This window comes from Schistocerca americana, chromosome 4 (genome assembly GCF_021461395.2).
Source record: "Schistocerca americana isolate TAMUIC-IGC-003095 chromosome 4, iqSchAmer2.1, whole genome shotgun sequence".
Classification (NCBI taxonomy): Eukaryota; Metazoa; Arthropoda; class Insecta; order Orthoptera; family Acrididae; genus Schistocerca; species Schistocerca americana.
Window position 1 is genome coordinate 303,350,967 of NC_060122.1, and position 18,016 is coordinate 303,368,982.

General features: G+C 38.0%; 1 protein-coding gene across 4 annotated transcripts in view; it reads left to right on the forward strand.

Annotated features, from left to right (window-relative positions):
* Positions 1 to 18,016, forward strand: part of LOC124613184 (serine/threonine-protein phosphatase 4 regulatory subunit 3) — a 129,757-nt gene that overhangs the window by 72,324 nt on the left and 39,417 nt on the right. For all 4 annotated transcript variants that reach the window (XM_047141828.1, XM_047141831.1, XM_047141829.1 and 1 more), the window contains exons 4-8: positions 1,123 to 1,178; positions 1,469 to 1,567; positions 12,057 to 12,200; positions 16,903 to 17,107; positions 17,822 to 17,915. In XM_047141828.1, coding sequence (XP_046997784.1) covers positions 1,123 to 1,178; positions 1,469 to 1,567; positions 12,057 to 12,200; positions 16,903 to 17,107; positions 17,822 to 17,915 — 598 coding nt within the window. The remainder of the gene's footprint in view (positions 1 to 1,122; positions 1,179 to 1,468; positions 1,568 to 12,056; positions 12,201 to 16,902; positions 17,108 to 17,821; positions 17,916 to 18,016) is intronic.

An 18,016-nucleotide genomic window follows, 5' to 3' on the forward strand; every position in this document is an offset into this window, starting at 1 on the left:
TGGTGGTCCTTCCTGTTATTTGATAATACTTCTGACAATTGCATCCTTAAGTAAGAGGATTAGAATTAATTATAATTATAATTATAATTGATAATCCAATTCTCATGTATTTACAAGGAAAAATCTGATGTGGCAGCACCAGTGACTGTTATGGTTAGTGTGTTGCATAAAGAATCCTTTCTCATACACTGTGAAAGGAGAGTAGTTGTGTGTCTACAGATCAGATAACTTATTAAATAAACACTAGTGCCATTACTGACCAGAACTGTATTCAGACAACATCCCATTAATTACGTGTCTGACTCTGGGTCATTTTCTTGCTTAATCCTGCTGAATTTAACTATAGTGTCATGCATTTATAATGCTCTTCATTAAAAGTAGTATCAAAATAATATCGTGGCCCAGATATGTGCTTCATACATGTTTAAAGAAAATAGCCCACTATTTCATAAGTGCACTAAACAGTGATTATTAAATATGTCACTTCAAAAATGGCAGTAAGCTCAGCTTTTATTAAGAATGAAAGCTTGTGTGGCATCTAAGAAACGCTCAAGGCAGATCGATGTACTTTTTCCTATAACTACTCAAAAATCTGATTAAATGTAAGAATTCTGTTATGTGGGAAGAAAAGCATTTGTTACTAAACTAGTTTGCCAATTTAAATACAGAAATGACACTCACTATCTTAATATTTCTTGTAATTTTCAATTATATTTTTGCTTGAAAACTTACTAGTTAAGCAGTGATTTTAAACACACTTTCTCTGAAGCTATAAAGAATTTAAAATTAAGACATAAGACTATGGTCTTGAGGACAGATGCAGCATTCAACTTTGTTCTATGACCATCTTGCATGCAAATAATGCTTGGCTCAAAAGTAAATGACTTCACATTTCTGTAGTGATAATGAAATGAAGGGTGTGGGGGTCTATAAAAGAGTGGAACTGCATGCAGCAGGTGACTAAAAGGATATCTTCTGTAAAAAGGAAGAATCTTTGTCTTTATATGTCAATGTGCACACTTTGTTAATTCACTACATTAAATTGTTACACTACTTGCTCCATTGAAACCAATTTACTAAATGTTCTTTTGAAGTTTTGTCTGTACAATTTTTGTATTCTAGGCTCCCTGCTCTTGGAGTCCAAGATTCAACCTGACACTGCATACCAAAAGCAGCAGGTAAGGGACTTATATTTTACTTCCTGTCTATTTGCTCTTGTGTGGTTTGGGGCTAAAATATTGTAAGGTAATTTTGTTCCCAAGTATGAGTGGAAAATATTAATAGAATCACAACATCTAAATTCATCATTTCTCTTTCTGTAGTTAGAATTGCTAATGATTGCAGTCTTGTATGACTGTATGCTTAACAAATTTGTTTTAAACAGGTATATCTAGCACAAGTGCTTTAAATAAGATTGTTATGGGTCATTGTTCAGAGCTGTTCATAATTCTTTTTCTTTCTGTTTTAGGATACACTTATTGTTTGGTCAGAAGGAGACAATTTTGACCTAGCTCTTAGTTTTCAGGAAAAGGCCGGCTGTGATGAAATTTGGGAAAAAATATGTCAGGTAAGTTATGATAGTTCCATACTCAATCATCAAATTTGTTTCTATTCCATATTATCTCCAGGGAACAACCTGTACCAACAAATATTTATAGAATTTTGTAAATGGACTAATGAATAAAATCTCTGCCTCCTCAATCTCTGTTGTTCTAGTGCTATTATAAGTCCAATGACACTTTTATTGGGCAGAACATCATACATCTAGCTAATCTTGAATGATTTATATGGCTAATCAGTCAGTGACTTGATGAAACACTTCATGGTTCTTAAAGATACGAGATGTCTGTTGATGCAGGTCAGATGGCAAACTTTTCTGACTTAGAATGGCATGATAGCCTCACTGTTTCAGGATATATGCCAACCATGTGAAAACAACTTGTCTCTGTCCCAAGATTCTCATAGACTTACTTACTTTACTTAGTTCCTGTCGTTCCCTCTGGAACATAGGGCCGCGATGAAATTCCTCCACCTTGTATGATTTCTAGCAAGTCTCTTCACTTCACTCCAGGTTTTCCCATCCTCTGCAGCTTCTCTCTCGATCGTCCTTTTCCAGGTCTGTTTGGGACAACAATGTTTTCTGACTCCTTGAGGGTTCCAGTCCAATGCCACCCTTCCAACAGCTTCATCTGGTTTCCTCAATGTATGCCCAATCCAGTTCCATTTTCTTTCCTTGATTTGTAAATTGATTGGTTGCTGATTCGTCTCCCCCTAAAGATCTTAATTTGTCATTGTATCTGGCCATCTCACATTTAAAACATGCTGGAGACAGTGGTTGTTAAAAACTTGGAGCTGTTTTTCGATGTAGTTTGTAACCTTCCAAGTTTCGCAACCATAAGACAGAACAGCCTTCACATTGCTATTGAAAAGCCAGAGTTTGGTCTTCTGTGAGGTGTTCCTATTTTTCCAAACAGGTTATAGTTTTACAAACGCACCATTTGTTTTGCGGATGCGACTACGGACGTCGTCCACAGTGCCTCCTGTAGTTGTGACTGTACTTGAGGTAGAGGAAGGATTGGACCTGTTCTGCATTCTCTCCATTAATGGCCAGCTTAGTCATGATGTTCGAATTTATCCACATTTCTTTAGTTCTGTGAACATTTAACTTGAGGCCTGCAACTTCTGCCTCTCTCTGTAACCTGGCCAGTTTCTCCTTGATGTCTTGATATCATTGTGCCATTAATCAGATGTTGTCTGTGAAATCTAATTTTCGGGCCTGTCCCGCACCCCCCAATGCACAGCTCTCTTCCGTCACCCCCCATTACTCTCTTCATCATATGGTCCAACAACAAAAGAAATAGTGTTGGTGAAAGAATACATTCTTGTCGTACTCTGGAATTAACTTAGAAAGGCTCTGTTAATTCTCCATTATATAGTACTTGGCATTCATAGTCTTCATACATTTCCTTGATGGTGTTAATAATCTTCGTTGGAATGCCATATTTTGCAAATGTATCCCACATGAATCTTCGATTGACAGAGTCGAAAGCCTTTTCAGAGTCAATGAAGATAAGGTAGAGGGTGTGTTGCTACTCCGCACTTTGTTCCAGAATAATTCTGAGAGTATTGAAAAGGTCCACACAGCTTCGACGTTTTCTAAAACCCACCTGCTCTTTCCTCAGTTGTCCTCCACAGAATCCTTAATGCGGTTTAAAATGATCCTCAAAAGTACGTTACTCGGTACTGACAATTGAGTAATGCCCGCCAGTTGTTTCACTTAGTAACATCTCCTCCTTTTTTGGGTATTTTCATGATAATACCTCATTTCCAATCTGTTGGCAGTTTCTTCTCGAAGAGGATGTACAATAACTCGACAGTGGTGTCCAAGTCTGTTTTCAGCATCTCAGATGGTATACTATCTGGTCCTGGTGCCTTCCCAATCTTGATGTACTTCAGCGCCATTCGAATTTCTGATTTCATGGTTGCATTTACACCAATGCTGGGTCTAGGATCGTTGTATTCCATTTGTTGTTCTTCTACCTCACCACCAAGGTCTCTATTTAGAACTTTGTTAAAGTGTTCCTTCCACTTAAGTGATTGTTCTTCATGTGTAATTAGTATCTCCCCTTTCTTATTCCTTGCTGGTCAGTTCCTCTGGAAGCTTTTCTCAGAGAGCATCTTAGTGACATACAGTTCTTTCACAGCCTCCCTCCATGCTGCCTATTCTGCTCTGTCAGCCTGTTCATCTATACATCTTCTGTGGTCTCTTCTCACACTCCTTTTCACTTCCTTAACTGCAGCTCTATAATCAGCCTATGCCTGTGCTTTTTGTTGCCTGGTCCTGCTCTGGTTTACTCTTCCCTTAGCCTCCTTTCTATGGGTGATCTTCCTCCAGGTATGTTCGGACATCCAATTTCTCTGCAGGCCATTTTTAAAGCCAAGTTGTCTCTCACTCACTTGCACAGAAGTATTCTTAACTTCTGTCCACATTTCCTCCATGTCCTTATCCTCGTTCGTCTCCAGTTCCAGCACCTGGAATCTATTCCGGAATTCCAACTGGAACCCCTCGGCTATCTGTGGATCTTTCAGTTTACGTACATAGAATCTTCTATTCCTTGGCTCAAATTTCTTTCTGGAGATAACAATCTTTATTCGGAAACTGGCAGTGACAAGATGGTGGTCACAACTTGCGTCTGTTCCTCTTCTATTCTGCACATCTTCCAGGCTCCTCTTAAACTTGCTGGATACTGTGATGTGATCGATTTGATTTTCTGTAATATGATCTGGGATACCCATGTTATCTTATGACATCTCCAGTGAGGAAGCAAGGTCCCTCCTATTACAAGGTCATGCACAGAAGTCACTAAATCTTTCCCCATTATCATTCATTTCACCCAAGCCATGTACCTCCATTATCTGTTCCAGCCCATCATTGTTATCTTCCACCTTGGCAGTTACGTCTCCCGTTACAGTGAGTTTATCTTCCTTGCTCAATTTCCTTACAGTCTCTCATAGTAGGTAATAGAACTACTCCTTTTTCTCAATCTCTGATGTCTGTGGAAGCATAGTATCGGATGAGCGCCACATTTCGGACCTTCATCTTAAATCTGGCTGTCATGATCCTACTGGACACAGGTCTCCATTCTAGAAGGCTCTTCTTTGCAGCAATAGCCCAACTCCATCCTGGTGTTCCTTTTCATTTTCACATCCTGAGTATAAAAACGTAATTCCATCTGAGGTCTGCATTTCATCAAAATCTGGCCACCTCACTTCACTCAGTCCCAGGATATAAAGCTTATAGTTATTCATTTCCCTGGTCACTTGTTTCAGCTTATTACTCTCCCTCAAAGTTCGTATATTCCAAAAGCCAATTTTCGTTTTCCTTTTCATGCCAAAGGTTGTCATCAGTTTATCCATCTGGTTTTGTATTCTTATTTTGGTTTCAATAATCAGGTTATTTAAAAATGGCAGGTGATTGGTCCACTGCTTCCAGTTGCCTTGATTGTGCTGCCACCTTATTGCCCAGGCACTGACGATTTACCAGATATTCGGCATATGGGCTTGGCATTTCCTCCACACCCTTATACGTGGTTTAACTGCCAGCATCAGTTAAGTGGGGGAAATGGAAAGAAAAAGAAAAAGGATGGGCTAAAGATAGGAAAAGGATAGGAGGCAGGTTTTTGTTTGGTCGATGCGGGACGCACTTTGTCTGGCTCCTCCACTTTGACCTGTCCGGCGCGGGTGACCCTGCTGGTAGCTATGCTACTTTCTGCGTAGCTCTCCGGACAAGGATCTCATAGAACTTACTTCAGTTACAATGTTGTCTCAGATTGTCTGCGTAAAAAAGTAATTAGGTTGTTGTTGTTGTTATTATTGTTATTGTTAATGATGGTGGTGTCCATGTTCAAAGAAAAGTTCTGCGTGAAATTCTGATAGGTGAAATTTGATTTCAGTGGTGTAACTATCACTAAAGTCTTTGTGGTACTTATTTTGTTCATAGAACAGAGTTTTTCATGCAATTTACAAATTGGTACTGGATATATAACAGGGTGTACACATCCCAGGATAACCAAGAAAAACCCGGGAATCTTTTTGTCTGGGAAAAACCCAGGAATTTTTCCTTGTTTTAGTTTTCAGTTAATTTTTTGTAATTTTGACCGGCAAGAACTGATACTCTAACAAAGAATTTTACCTTAGCCCTCTGCTGCAGAAATAAAACATAAATGAGAATAACACCATATTAAAATTTAAATTTGCAAAGAAAATATGTCATTTATAACAACAAAACACAGCGCACATACAAGCATATGCCAACAGCAAAATGTTTCAAAGGCTTTAGAACGAATACCATGCAATATCTCGTAATAGTAAACTGCCTATGATAAGTGTGTTGTATTACATTTCTAACCCCCCCCCCCCCCCCCCCACACACACACACACACACACACACACACACACACACACACACACACACACACACACACGCGCGCGAGCGACAGATCACAGCGATCTGTCGCATGGGCGACCGATCGCTTCGTAGATTGTGCGTGTGTGGGCAAATTGCAGCTATCAGTCACTGATCACTGGTCGCATGGAAATCCCAGGCAGTCCAGTGGATCTCATGCAATTTGTGCATGTAGTATGGCTGCCTGGCTGATTTAGCAGAGATGTGTGGCAATATGGCAGCAGCCTAGTTATCGATATGTGAAGCTTGATTGTGCAGTTTTGTTTCATTTCACTTTTTCCGTGTTGAGTAAGGGATGTACATTAGAATTTAACGTTATCCTGGGACCATGATATACCCTTGAAAGTGAAGTAGATCCCGGAGTTGCCATTTACATTAAGAAGTAGTCAAAATACACCCTCCAGTTCTGCAGTGATTAGCATTTTTAAGCTTGTGCTATAGAAATAGAATTGATGGGAAATTCATGGTCATGATACTGTGGACACCCTCTCATGATTTTGTGTTATTTATGAAATAATTATACACATTACTTAAATTTTTACTTCTAAACAGAATGACATACGTACCTACAGTAATGTTAAGAGAACATTTAAATTTAAATGTTTAGAGCAAATTTATTACACAATTATACTGAAATCCCTTGCCATTTAATGTAAACTAACTCACCTTCGTACAATTTATAACAAGGGTTACAGTAATCAGTAGAGCTGCTGTTGACAACATCTCTACAGACATATCAAGTAAATTGTGGAAATACTTGCAGTTAAATTATAAGACTAATGAATTAAAAGTAACTGAGGACTTATAAACGTAAAACAAATTGTATTGTCACACTAGAAAGATGTGCACGACCAATTTGGTGTCTGTGAAAAATGTAATATATTTTGTAAAGTAACTTACAGTTCCCAAGAAAAGCGTTGCATAACAAGTTTAATAAATTATAATTCTCATTTATTGTAAATTTTATGTTTTGCAAGTATTTTTGGGGATGCGGAAATCAGCTACAACTGCTGTGAAAACTTGTATAGCAGAACTTCTTGACACAATGAAGTTCACAATACTGTTTGAAATTGCTTGGCAAATTTTTTGCTTGTGGGGTGTCAAGACAAGCGAACAATTATAATCAGTATTGCATTCAGTGGATTGCTGTGATCCGTTGCTTCTGTATGGGGCCCTTAACAGGTACCAGGAAATTATTGCAAATAGAAATTCTACTTTCGAAGTAAATTATCATTTACACAAGATGAATTGTGTTACATGTGATGATGTGCAATGAATTTTTAAAATCGTATAGTTTTTAACTTTCATTCAAAACTTAACTCTTAGAGAACCAGCTGCATAGAAAAATTTCAAACCCAGAGTACCAGCCATTTATGCCATTATTTAAAATTTGACTGGCAAATTTGTGTTTGATATATCTTAAAGGGTAAACACATGCTAAAAAAGACCAGTGTTATTTGTGAAAGCTTAGTTTTTCTTGTAGCTGTACTGCTTGTGTACCTGATGGTTATAATTAAACTTTCTCTATTTAACACTTTATAACATGAAAACTAATTGGCGGAAGAGTACCAAACTTGGTAGCATTAATATCAAGGACATAGGGAAGAGAAATAATGCAGAATCAATTCAATTGAAACACTTTTAATGTGCTGCTATATTACATCATAACCATTACATACCGGTACCATTACTGCAACAAAAGGGGCTTAATCTGGTGCCCATCAGTGCCCAGAAGAGTCTGAAAGTGCAGGATTGCATTTTGCACAGCAGAACAAAGCATGCCCGTAGGTGTGCTGGCTACCTCTCTTGATATGCTGTGCACCACATTAGCACATGTGTGAATGTTCGTTCCCCTGGTAAACCCTTTCCTTTAGGTAGCCCCACAACTAGAAATCACATGTATTGAGATGAGGTGATTGAGCTGGCCAAGCACTTGGAAACAATCGGCTGATAATTTGATCATTTCCAAATGTGTTTCAGAGGAGCAGGTGAACTTCATCGGGCCCCATCTTGCATGAAAACCGTTGAGTTTAGTGCGTGTCTCTCATGTAGGGCGGGTATGACATGCTGACGTAGCATATCACAGTAACGGTCAGTCACACTGCTTTGGCCCTTGAGCACCAACCTGTCTAAGGGCCAATGGTGAACGTAGCCACAAAGCCACACCATATGGTGACATGTTCACCATACAAAGGAACTTCATGCAGAATGACTGGAGGTGAAGATCCCCACACTTAGCAATTCTGTGTGTTGACCTCACCCATCAGAGAACAATGAACTTCGTCTGTCTATAGGATAGTCCAGAACCAGCCCTCGTCATCTTCAATCCTTGCGAGAAAGTGGAGAGTGAAGTCAACACGTTGTTTTGTGTCCTGTGGTGTAAGCTGCTGTACGGTATGGTTCTTGTATGGATACCACTTGAGAATGGTTCAAAGCACCTTCCATACAATGGACCTTGGGATTGTTCAACTTTCATGACACAGTACACACACTGCCTGACGACCGGGAATTTTGTGCAGCATTGTCTGCCGTAGCAACAGCAATTACATCAACCACCTGTGGTGCAATCGGTCGTCAGCCTCTTCCCGGAGCGATGCCCAGTTCTCCAGTTGATTCGAACTACTTCATCATACTCCGCACAGCCAGCGATATTCTCGGAAGTGCAGCTGCAACATTACCGTAATTTTGATAATTGAGCTTCACCAATAATGCCCTGCTGCTTTCGTCCAAGTTCATGTTGACATGTCAACAAGTGCACTGCGACTGGTCAGGTGTGTGTGACTATGAATCACAGTGACTGATTATGACACCTGGTGGCCATAGTTGGAACTGGGCGGTGGCATTGTGACACATGGAAATCATGCACCCCCTACTCTAGATATTAATGCTGCCAAGTTTGGTACTCGTATAGTGATTAGTTTCTGTCATAATGTGCTAAACAGGGAAAGTTTAATTATAACCACACATTATTAATTTAAACTATCAGTTTTCTTATTTGTGTGTTCATGCCATTGGTGATTACAACACGTATCCTATGCTCTGAGTATCTGCTGTCATTGGCTGGCAAGATTCTGTAACATGAGATGTGATCGGCTAACAAAAGTGCATTGTAGTCTCGATTTCTCTGCTGCAGAAGCTACTTTGTTTTAATTGGTTGTTTTCAAATTTATACTTCAATTCTATGAAAATAATGCAGTGTACGTGTTGCTGCGCATCAAAGATCATTCCGAAACACGTTTTTTTGCTGGGTTTAATTTCCTAAAGTGCCGGGATGTTCTGCACCAGTGTGTGAAACCTTTACCTTTCAAAGGATTGATAAGAATGGAGGTACACTGTCACTTGATGTGGAAAAAGTGTACTTTCACCTGGGAAACTGTATTTTTAACTGGGAAATCCAATGTATAGTGTGTGAGTGTGTGTGTGTGTGTGTGTGTGTGTGTGTGTGTGTGTGTGTGTGTGAGCCGGCCGAAGTGGCCGTGCGGTTAAAGGCGCTGCAGTCTGGAACCGCAAGACCGCTACGGTCGCAGGTTCGAATCCTGCCTCGGGCATGGATGTTTGTGATGTCCTTAGGTTAGTTAGGTTTAACTAGTTATAAGTTCTAGGGGACTAATGACCTCAGCAGTTGAGTCCCATAGTGCTCAGAGCCATTTGAACCATTTTGTGTGTGTGTTTTCCACTTATACACCCTGGATAACTTCAGTGACAATATTTGTGATAGATTTGTAACTAGTGGTGCACAATTGTATTCCTAACCAATGAAGTGATTATGTCTCTTTCCCCTTCTTCTGTTTTGATGCCAGTAAACTATTTCGAGAATGTTTTGTTGTTATTGTCATCCGAAGACTGGTTTGATGCAGCTGCCCACTCTACTCTGTCCTGTGCCGGCCTCTTCGTCTCTGCACAATCACTGCAACCTGTGAGGATGTGCTGAAAAGTAATGCCTCTGAATTTTTTGTGTGAAAACTCTTAAGACATTTTCAAAAACAAACATTGTTAACATTCTGCGTCTTTATTCTTCTTGTCTACTTATTTGCAGCCCTCTGCCCTTAAAGGGCTCCGAATTTTAGCGTGTAACATGTTGGTGTGTAATATAATTGCTGATGCATGAGAAACAGTGTGCTGCAGTTGAGTTTGGAATTTCAAGAGTTCATCCACACATGGAGCACATTCCCCTGCAGCATGACAATACCAGACCTTACACAGTTGAATGCCTTAGGTTTACTGTCATCAATCATCTCCATACAGTCCCAACTTGCCCCCATCCAATTTTCATTTGTTTTGAAAACTTAAAGGCACCTTCAAGGACTTCACTTTAATAGTGATGAAGTGATGCAAGCAGAGGGCTCTGTCAACAATATGAAACATTCTACAATAATGGTAAAAACAAACTGACTTCTCAATGGAAGAAATGTTTTCATTGTCAGGGTAACACTATTGAGGAATAAAATATGTAGACATAAAGAATAAGGTGTAGAATGCTAATAACATTTTTTTTATTTAAAAAGCATTAAGAGTTTTCACATAAATTCTGAGGCATTACATTTCAGTACACCCTCACACATGCATTTGAATGTTGTACTCAAGACTTTGTCTGCTTCCATAATTTTTACCTCACAAATTTCCCTCCATTAGCAAATTGATAATTCCTATTAGCACCCTCTCATGGACCTTAATAATTCTGAGGGAATGTTATTTGCACCAGCAGCTTTGTTTCAAATTACTACTTTCAGTGCGTTGTCGAATTATTGTCGCAGTATCATATCTCTCTATTCATATTCATCTGTATCCTCTTCCCTTTCTGCAGTTATTGTCTTCAAGTTTGATAATTGTGCAAGATGCTAGATAGAGGCCAAAGGCTGCTGTTCAATGTCAATCTTACAGGATACATCTTGTTAATTTGAGGATTTCATTTTGGTGCCAAGGATGCATGAAAATAATGTATTCAGATCTACAGCAATCACATGTTCATTGACTGCTGTGTGATAGTGTCCTGAGCTGCTTAATACAGTTTGCTTAAAGTTATATGTCCTATACTGCGAGACGTGTATCCAGTGTCTCGGACATTTAGGCTAAAAATTACACAAATTGTAAAGGATTCTAAACTAAGGAACTAAGGATTTAGGAATAATGAACCAATGGTTCTAAAGATATCATTCTGTAACTGACAACGTAATGTTTGTGGAAGATAGAGCTTTACTAGAAGAATTTACAAGTAGCAAAAAGAAGAAGTTGTTCTCCATCTATCTACCCCTCCTCTTCCGCAGTCAGCTCAATACCCTTTTCTTCGTTCGTTTTGCCACTTCCTTTCTGCTCCCCCCCCCCCCCCCCCCCTCCTCCTTTCATCTCTTGTAATAGTCTTTTCTTTTCTTCGCCGGAACAGTGACTATTGCCAAGCTGATTCATGATTATTCTGTTTTGTATCTAGTAACAGTAGGTTTGTACTTCATGCAGAGAGTATCCAGTTTCCTTATAAGACTGCCATTTCTGGTACTTCCGTGTGATTGTCATGTAGGAGACAGCACCAGACGTGTTTTGAACTGCACCCCATTTCATTTGCAGAAATTGATACCTCTGTGTAACAATGGTAGAATCTCCTTTGCTATTGGAAACAGGTTATTGTACAGCACAATTAGTGAGATAGTAATTTTATAGTTATTATTACCTTAAGCATACATAAGACGAAAACAACTATGTCAGATGGTTTCAGATATACAACAAAATTTTTAATAATACCTTTATGTTACATGTTTCACATTTCAGTCTGTAACACACACACAGTAACCACCAATACTGCCTCTGAAGTAGTTCTTAATTTGTGACCTTGGTTTATCATGTTATGTGCCCATCAGCAAATTCTGTAGGGAATAAGTATGGTATTGCATCACATAGTATAGACTGTGTTTTTATCATCAAACTCATAATTGGTTTTGCTAATTCCACATAAGCCAGAGGAAGAAATGATCCTACAGCCTCAAACAAAGAAAAATTCCAGTAGCAGCTGTGGTGGTTACTTTATTATTTCTTTCATACACTATGTAACAGTTGTGGCTCATAAATGTAAAGTTTCTGAATATCTGTTTACCTGTTACAGGTTCAGGGAAAAGATCCATCAGTTGACATTACTCAGGACATTGTTGAGGAATCCGAAGATGAACGTTTCGATGATATGTCAGATTCAGCACCTCCAATAGAGCTGCCTCCTTGTGAATTAAGTCGCTTAGAAGAAATTAATGAGGTAATGTTGTTGTATTATATAAAACAGTGGAAAATCAGGTACTGAAGATAAATATCTATGTGATTATATAATGTTGCTCGCCAAAGAGGCACAAAGCAGTTGACAGATAAATAGAAAAAATAATAGTACTAATAATAACAATAGTAATAGTAATAATAATAATAATTGGTACAAGAAGCTCCATTAGCTGCATTTTTATATTTATTCCTGTTGTCAGTTTATGTCTCATGCGTACCCAACCAATGTGTCTTGCCCTTGTCTCTTTGCCTAGTTGTTGTTCTGCTGCCTTCACCATATCATCACTGAACGGCATCCATTCATTGTATGTTATATTCCTTTCCTCTATTTCAGTCAATAGTTTCTATGCTTCGTTTGAAACTACTGACAACTTTGTAATTTTATTTTATTTTAAAGCAGGTTCCACTAATTTCCTATTTTTCTGAAATTTCATCAATTTAATCTGTGTTTATGACCACTGAATTATGTTTGGAGTCCACATCTGTTCAGGACATGTTTTGGAATTCGGAATCTAGTTTCAAAACCATTATCTTTCATTTCTCTAATGCTCAAATATCAAGCAATGGAAAATTCAGGATGAAATGTAACAGTATTATGAAAAGGATAGCTGTTTTTCACCATATAGTGGAGATGCTGAGTCACAGATGGACACAACTTTCTGACATCCTTTTGTAGTGCCTGTCTGCGAGTTAGCATCTCCGCTATACAATGAGTAGCAACTATTCTTTTCATAATGTTGCCTCAAATATCAAGACAAGATAAAATGAGTATGAGGACACACACACACACGATGAAATGTGAGTATGGTGTCAAAAAGAAATGATTGGTAAGAGATGAAGAGAAAGGCCATCACAAGAATTCTCAACACCAGAGTATCTTTTTTCAAACTGTGTTAAGATTACGTTCTGAATGAGCTGAAAATGAAATATGCAGTTACATTTTAGTCTTTCACTGGATAGAGAAAGAGAACTTGTTAAAATAATTTATGCCTGCATAATGGCATAAGTAGCTGTGCAGAGAAATTTCTACTCTTTTTTTTTATATATATATATATATATATATCTTTCAATTGCTAACTGGTTTAGGCTTCTTGATTTTGAAAGAAATAGATGTATTGTGGGTGTATGCATGTATACCAGCTTTTCATTAAATTATTGTCATGTAATATCTTTGTCTAAATGGCAACAGCAGAAAGCTGTGGTTTCTAGCTCAGCTTTTGGTCAAACTAAAATATTTGTGACCTGGCCGAATATTCTCTAGTTTATTGGCCACCATCTTGTAAGACAGGAAGCTGTGTCACTATGATGCAAAAGAAAATACTTCCTAGTTCTGTGCTCACATAGATGTGACACATTGTGCGGTCCAGATTTTTAGAGGAACAAATTGAACTATTTGAAAAGTAGTGCATCAGTGGTGACAGTTTAGCTGAACCACTTCAAAACTAGTTTGTAGTTGACCAGAAAGTTGACTCTGCCTAATTTTCACTTACATTTTCCTTATTCATTCTAATTTCATAGTGCAAAAGAATACCAGAAGATGTAGTAGAAAACTATAAATCAGGTACTATATTAGTAATCTCTGTAAGCACATATAATTTGTAAAATTCAGTGTCCCAAACAATGCAAACACCTTTTGAAGGGAGTCGACGTTTAATTTGTTACTGCTAATGATGGTGAAAATTACGAATGAACTTTGCAAGTACTACTTAAGTAGAAGCTGATGTCAACATGTACAAGGGCAGTTACTTCTCAGTAAAAAGTAAAATCAGTTTTGCATGTTTGGCATCAGAACAGATGCATGGTGTACCAGCTGTGTTTGAAGTCGTAATGACACAAATTAAAAATTTTGCGATGTATTTCTGTAAACAGGATACGAAATGTAAATGGGATAGTAAGCGTGAAAGTAGCACAAAAATAATATGCTGTTAAGAGTACTACACATGGTCTGTTTTGATAATAGAGATACATTTATGGGATGACAGAAATGGTTTTCCTGCGTAGTATTGCAAACACTTGTCAATTTCATATTGTGCGCATATGCAGAAAATGTGTCTTCTCGATTTTAATTTAATAGATTAGTCATAATTTTCTGTTCCCATTTGCAGACAAAACACACAAAAGAAATCATAAAACTCTTAGGTCAAGTGAAAGAAGAAATTATTCTGGCTATATGGGATTGTCTAACAAAGGGTTGTGTTGTTATGCTGATCTGATAGTTCCTAACTTCAGGTTCTGCAACAGTCAGTGTCAAATAATGTAAAGTAAAGTCCTTAATAATGTTTGCATGATCCAAGCTTTCTCCCTAAGTGCAATATGACGGACAATGCACACAACAGAAACCTGGAGGCATGTGGATGTTTCTCTGCTTGAAGCCTAGAGATGTCCATCTAGGTTGCAGAGAATTCACTAACAATTATTAAATTATTTTTGGTACAAATGCTATCACAGGGTGTATACGACCCGGGACATCCGGGAAAAACCTGGGAATTTTTTAGTCCAGGAGAAAACTGGGAAAAACCCGGGAATTTTTCGTTGTTTTAGTTACCAGTTAAATTTTTGTGATTTTGGCTGGTAAGAACCAATACTCTCACGAAGGATATTACTGTATCCCGCTTCTGCAGAATAATACTGCAGCAACAAAACATGAACGAGGGGAAAAAAAAGCGAAAATAAAACTTAAGTCACAACAACAAAACACAGTGCTCTTACAAGCGTCTGCCAACCAAAGTGTGTCAAAGGCTTTAGGAAGAATATACAGTGCTTCCTAACAACAAATTGCCTCCGATGAGCGTGACGTGACAGCTGTTTACATTAGATTCATTTGAGCAGTTGCGGGCAGGCTCTTGCGCATGCGCAGTTGAGTCGCGTATGAGTAGTACCTTCTCGAGCTTCTGGCTACAGATGAGTGGCTGGGCGCCACTATCTAAATTGCTCTGGTTCGGAAATATCGTAGATCCGGGGCTGACGCACAGAGCAGTCTGAGTTGTTGTGGGGAGGTGGGTAGTCTCCATTTGACCTGTGTTTACATTTAGTGATTTTGCTGTTTGCTCTTCATTTATTGCTCTCACATTAAATGAAAACAAAATGGATTTCTGTGGCCGGGAGCTACCAAATGAATTAAAATACGTTCGCATAATTACGGAAGGCTAAAATATGTTGTTAGTTTCAGGTTTTATTTCCACCTTTCCGACAGTCAAGCATTAATCGCCCTGCAGAAGAATGAAGTTAGTTTTGTTGCTTTGCTAAAGAGATTTGGCTTTTATTAATCTTTTGCGTTGAGACAGTCAATTTATTTGAAACGAAGTGTTTAATTTCACACTGTTGGCTAGTTTCAACTGTTCACTGCATCTGAAGTGCATGTTTCCATATTCTAGCTCGTATGGCATTATGCCATAATAAAGAACCAAACATGAGATAATACGGTACTGGTACTCAAGAAAATTTACATCCGAATCTGGTCATACGATTGTGCACTTTAAGCCGAATTATGCATTTTAGTATGGTTCACGAGTTTTATGACATAATGCAAGATCTTTAATGTTTTACATGTACGAACATGCGGGCTTCCTGCGTCATCGTAGCTGCGCAGGCGCAGTGACGCCTGTTATCTGGCGCTCTCTGGCGACTGCTGAAACGAACCAATTTCTAGCAGGTCACGGGAAAATATTGCGAATGGTGGTTTGAAAAGTGTTACTTTGAAAGTAAATTTCCTTTTACGCAAGATGAACTATGTGTAAGAATGTACAATTAATTTCTTAAATCACAGAGCGTTTAACTCTCACTTAAAAATCAACTCTTTGAGGACGACCAGCTTCAAGGATTTCGAGCCTAGATCAGACATTTACGTCGTTATTAAAAATTTTACTGGCACATTTGTGTGATGTATCTTTTAAGTGTAACACTCACGGAAAGATCATCATTTTATATGTGGAAGCTTAGCTTCTCTTGCAGCTTATTAATCTTCGAGGCCAATATTATTTGTGAAAGCTTTGTTTTTCTTGTAGCAACACTATGTATATTAATTTAAACCAATAACTTCTCTTTTTTGTGTGTTCGCGTTATTTAAGAGTGATCTTGCTATTGGTTGACTACATCACATGTCCTACGCTGTCATGAGGTGGCGAGATCAGGTGACATGAGCTATGACTGGCTTACAAAAGCATATCGCAATCTCAATTTCATTGCTTCGGAAAGTAACATCCAGTGTTTGGCGGAATTTGAATTTATACCTCCGTAAAAAATGCAGCGTACATGTTGCTGCACATCAAAGATCTTTCCAAAACGTGTTTTTTTCCCCCCTGGGTTTCGTTTTCTAAAGTGCCGGCAGATTCTACGTCTGTGTAGAAAACCATAAACATTCAAAAGACCGATAAGTTTTACAGTGCCAAGGAAAAGTATACTGTCACTTAACATGGATAAAGTGTATTTTCACCCGGAAGAAAGTGTGTTTTCAACCGGGAAATCCGGGGAAAATCCGGGAATTTTCTTTCCTTGTCCATGTATACACCCTGTATCAAATTATGGTTGACATGTGACATGTGGTGGACACTGTGTAAAATACATCTCATGTTGGACGTTGTGAAAAGTTTCATATTTTATTTTTAGTTTGAACTAAAAAAAATTAGCTGACATTTTAGTTTCTGTGATGAACCCAAGTTGTGTATACTTATTTTGTTCATTTTCAGCTTATGGGAAGTAATCTGACATCCCCTATGAGGAAGGAGAAATTGGCTGTGGCTATTGAAAATGAAGGCTACATAAGAAAGTTATTGAATTTGTTCCATATGTGTGAAGACCTAGAAAACACTGAAGGTCTTCATTACCTATATGAAATATTCAAAAATATATTTTTGCTTAATAAAAATGCATTGTTTGAAGTCATGTTTTCAGGTAAGTTTTACTATTAATTACGGGTACATTTATGAAGACAAGTAGTCATAAATATCTACTTAAGAACAATACACACAGTATAGTTTCAGTTGGCTTGACAATTGTTTGTATGTATTAAAAATTCATTTGCCTTGTTTTATTTGTACAGCTGAAGGGATATGTAGCAAGTGGCTTTTAGACGACAGTTTTAAGCTAATGGATAGGAAACAGGATTGTGGAGGGAGGTGGGTCAAATGTTAGCAATGAAATTTTCAGATTAATTTTGTATAGCAAGTAACATATGGAACCTATAGGAACACGAACACTGGAAAATGCAAATTACAAAACAATTTTACTTTTGGTGTAGCCTCATAACTCATTACAAATTTTATCAAGAGTCCATCAGTCAATCATTGACTGACGGATGAGGCTATACCAAAAGTAAAATTGTTTTGCAATTTGCGTTTTCCAGTGTTCGTGTTCCTATAGGTTCCACATGTTACTTGCTATACAAAACTAATCTGAAAATTTCATTGCTAACTACTTTTGTTGATTGTCACCACCCTATCTAAAATACTAGAATAGAAGCTAGAATGTGGCTGTGCATCAGAAAGTTCATGTGGGCATTTTTCAATAGGCTAGATACTAAAATCATTACGTTTTAGAAGGAATAAGGTACTGTAAATTTTCTTGAATATGATACCAAAGTACATAAAGTTATTCCTGTTATTTCAGAAGATACAATATTTGACGTGGTTGGATGCCTGGAGTATGATCCCGCATCCCCAACTCCAAAACGTCATCGGCAGTACCTGAAACAGTTGGCTAGGTAATTTTACAAATTTTATGATAGTACTTAGTTTGTGTGTATTGTCACGTCATTGCTGCTTTGAAAAAATTGTTTACTGGATGTATATAATTTTTTTCTGT